The 1,410-nt window shown below is 49.1% G+C and overlaps 1 protein-coding gene across 1 annotated transcript in view; it reads left to right on the top strand.

Annotated features, from left to right (window-relative positions):
* LOC107126151 (carboxypeptidase A1-like) overlaps window positions 1–1,410 on the top strand; it is a 22,350-nt gene that overhangs the window by 6,082 nt on the left and 14,858 nt on the right. The window contains exon 3 of the mRNA XM_015429673.1: window positions 1–27. This exon is cut by the window's left edge and continues 126 nt beyond it. Within this exon, the coding sequence (XP_015285159.1) occupies window positions 1–27 (27 nt within the window). The remainder of the gene's footprint in view (window positions 28–1,410) is intronic.

The following is a 1,410-nucleotide window of genomic DNA, read 5'->3' as shown; positions in this document are numbered from 1 at the left end:
TACACCGTCATGATAGAAGATTTACAGGTAAGAGGTCCTTTACTTATTTCCTTCATTTATAACCCACTGTCAGCTTCTTCAGCAACCACTCAGACGCAATAAGTCCTTTTACAGGTTTTATTGAGAAAACTGATTTAGTTGCTGTGCAGTTGAACTTTTTGGACAGAACTAAGGAATAATACAACATGGGGAATCTACGAGACCTTTGGTCCAGCCCTTATTCATACGTCATGATTACATAGTGCATAGACAGGTTAAAGGTAAAGGTAAAGGTTTCCTTGCTCGAAAGCCAGTCGAGCCTGACTCTAGGGTCGCGGTGCTCATCTCCGTTTCAAAGCCGAAGAGCCAGCGCTGTCCAAAGACGTTTCCGTGGTCATGTGGCCGGCATGACTAAACACCAAGGCGCACGGAACACTGTGACCTTCCCACTGAAGTGGTCCCTATTTATCTACTTACATTTTCTTGCTTTCGAACTGCTAGGTTGGCAGGAGCTGGAACTAGGGATGGGAGCTCACTCCATCATGCAGCACACTTGGGTCTCGAACTGCTGAACATTCCACAGCCTGCAGTTTGGCGTCTTAACCACTTGAGCCACCGCAGCTCCATAGACAGGCTAATACAGTGCAATTAGGACGGTGTGAACATTATCACTTGAGTCTCTCCGCAAGGCCATGAGAATGAGAAACGGTGAAAGTTCCCACTGGCCTTTGCGGAGGATGCTTCCTTTCACAGAGTTACGAGCCCAGCGAATCTACAGTTCACACAGACATGTCTCAATCGCCCCCTCTCGTAGGAATGTCAGAGGAGGACCTTGCAAACAGATTGATACAATGCCAGCAGGTGCTAAATGGGAACTTGGGAACTACAAGCAGGGAGGGAGAACAGCTGGCGAAGCAACAAGAGGGCATAGCTATGTACATCAGAGAACCATAGTTACCAGTATGATGGCCCGACGGCCCGGGCAAGGGTTCAGTTCTGACACCCACCTTTGTCCCCATTGCTGACCCAAAGCGTTCTCCTCTCCTCCATTTTCTCATCACAACAGCCCTACGAGGTAGGTTTGGGCTGAGAGCGTGTGACTGGCCCAAGGTCCCCCAGTGAGCTTCCGTGGCAGAGGTGGGATTCAAACCTGGATCTCCTAGATTCTAGTCCGACACTCTGTCCGTTAGATCACGCTGTCTCTGTTGCAGTAGCAGCAGAAACGTCTTACCTCTTGTCCATCACAAAGAAGAAGAAGAAGAGGAAGAGGAAGAGGAAGAGGAAGAGGAAGAGGAAGAGGAAGAGGAAGAGGAAGAAGAAGAAGAAGAAGAAGAAGAAGAGATTGGATTTATACTGCGCCCTTCACTACCCAAAGGTGTCTCAGAGCGGCTCACAGACTCCTTTCCCTCCCCCTCCCCACAACCGACATAC

This window comes from Gekko japonicus, unplaced genomic scaffold, assembly GCF_001447785.1.
Source record: "Gekko japonicus isolate JY-2015 unplaced genomic scaffold, Gekko_japonicus_V1.1 scaffold696, whole genome shotgun sequence".
NCBI lineage: Eukaryota > Metazoa > Chordata > Lepidosauria > Squamata > Gekkonidae > Gekko > Gekko japonicus.
Note: the sequence above shows the minus strand (reverse complement) of the source record. Positions and strands in the feature narration are given on the sequence as shown.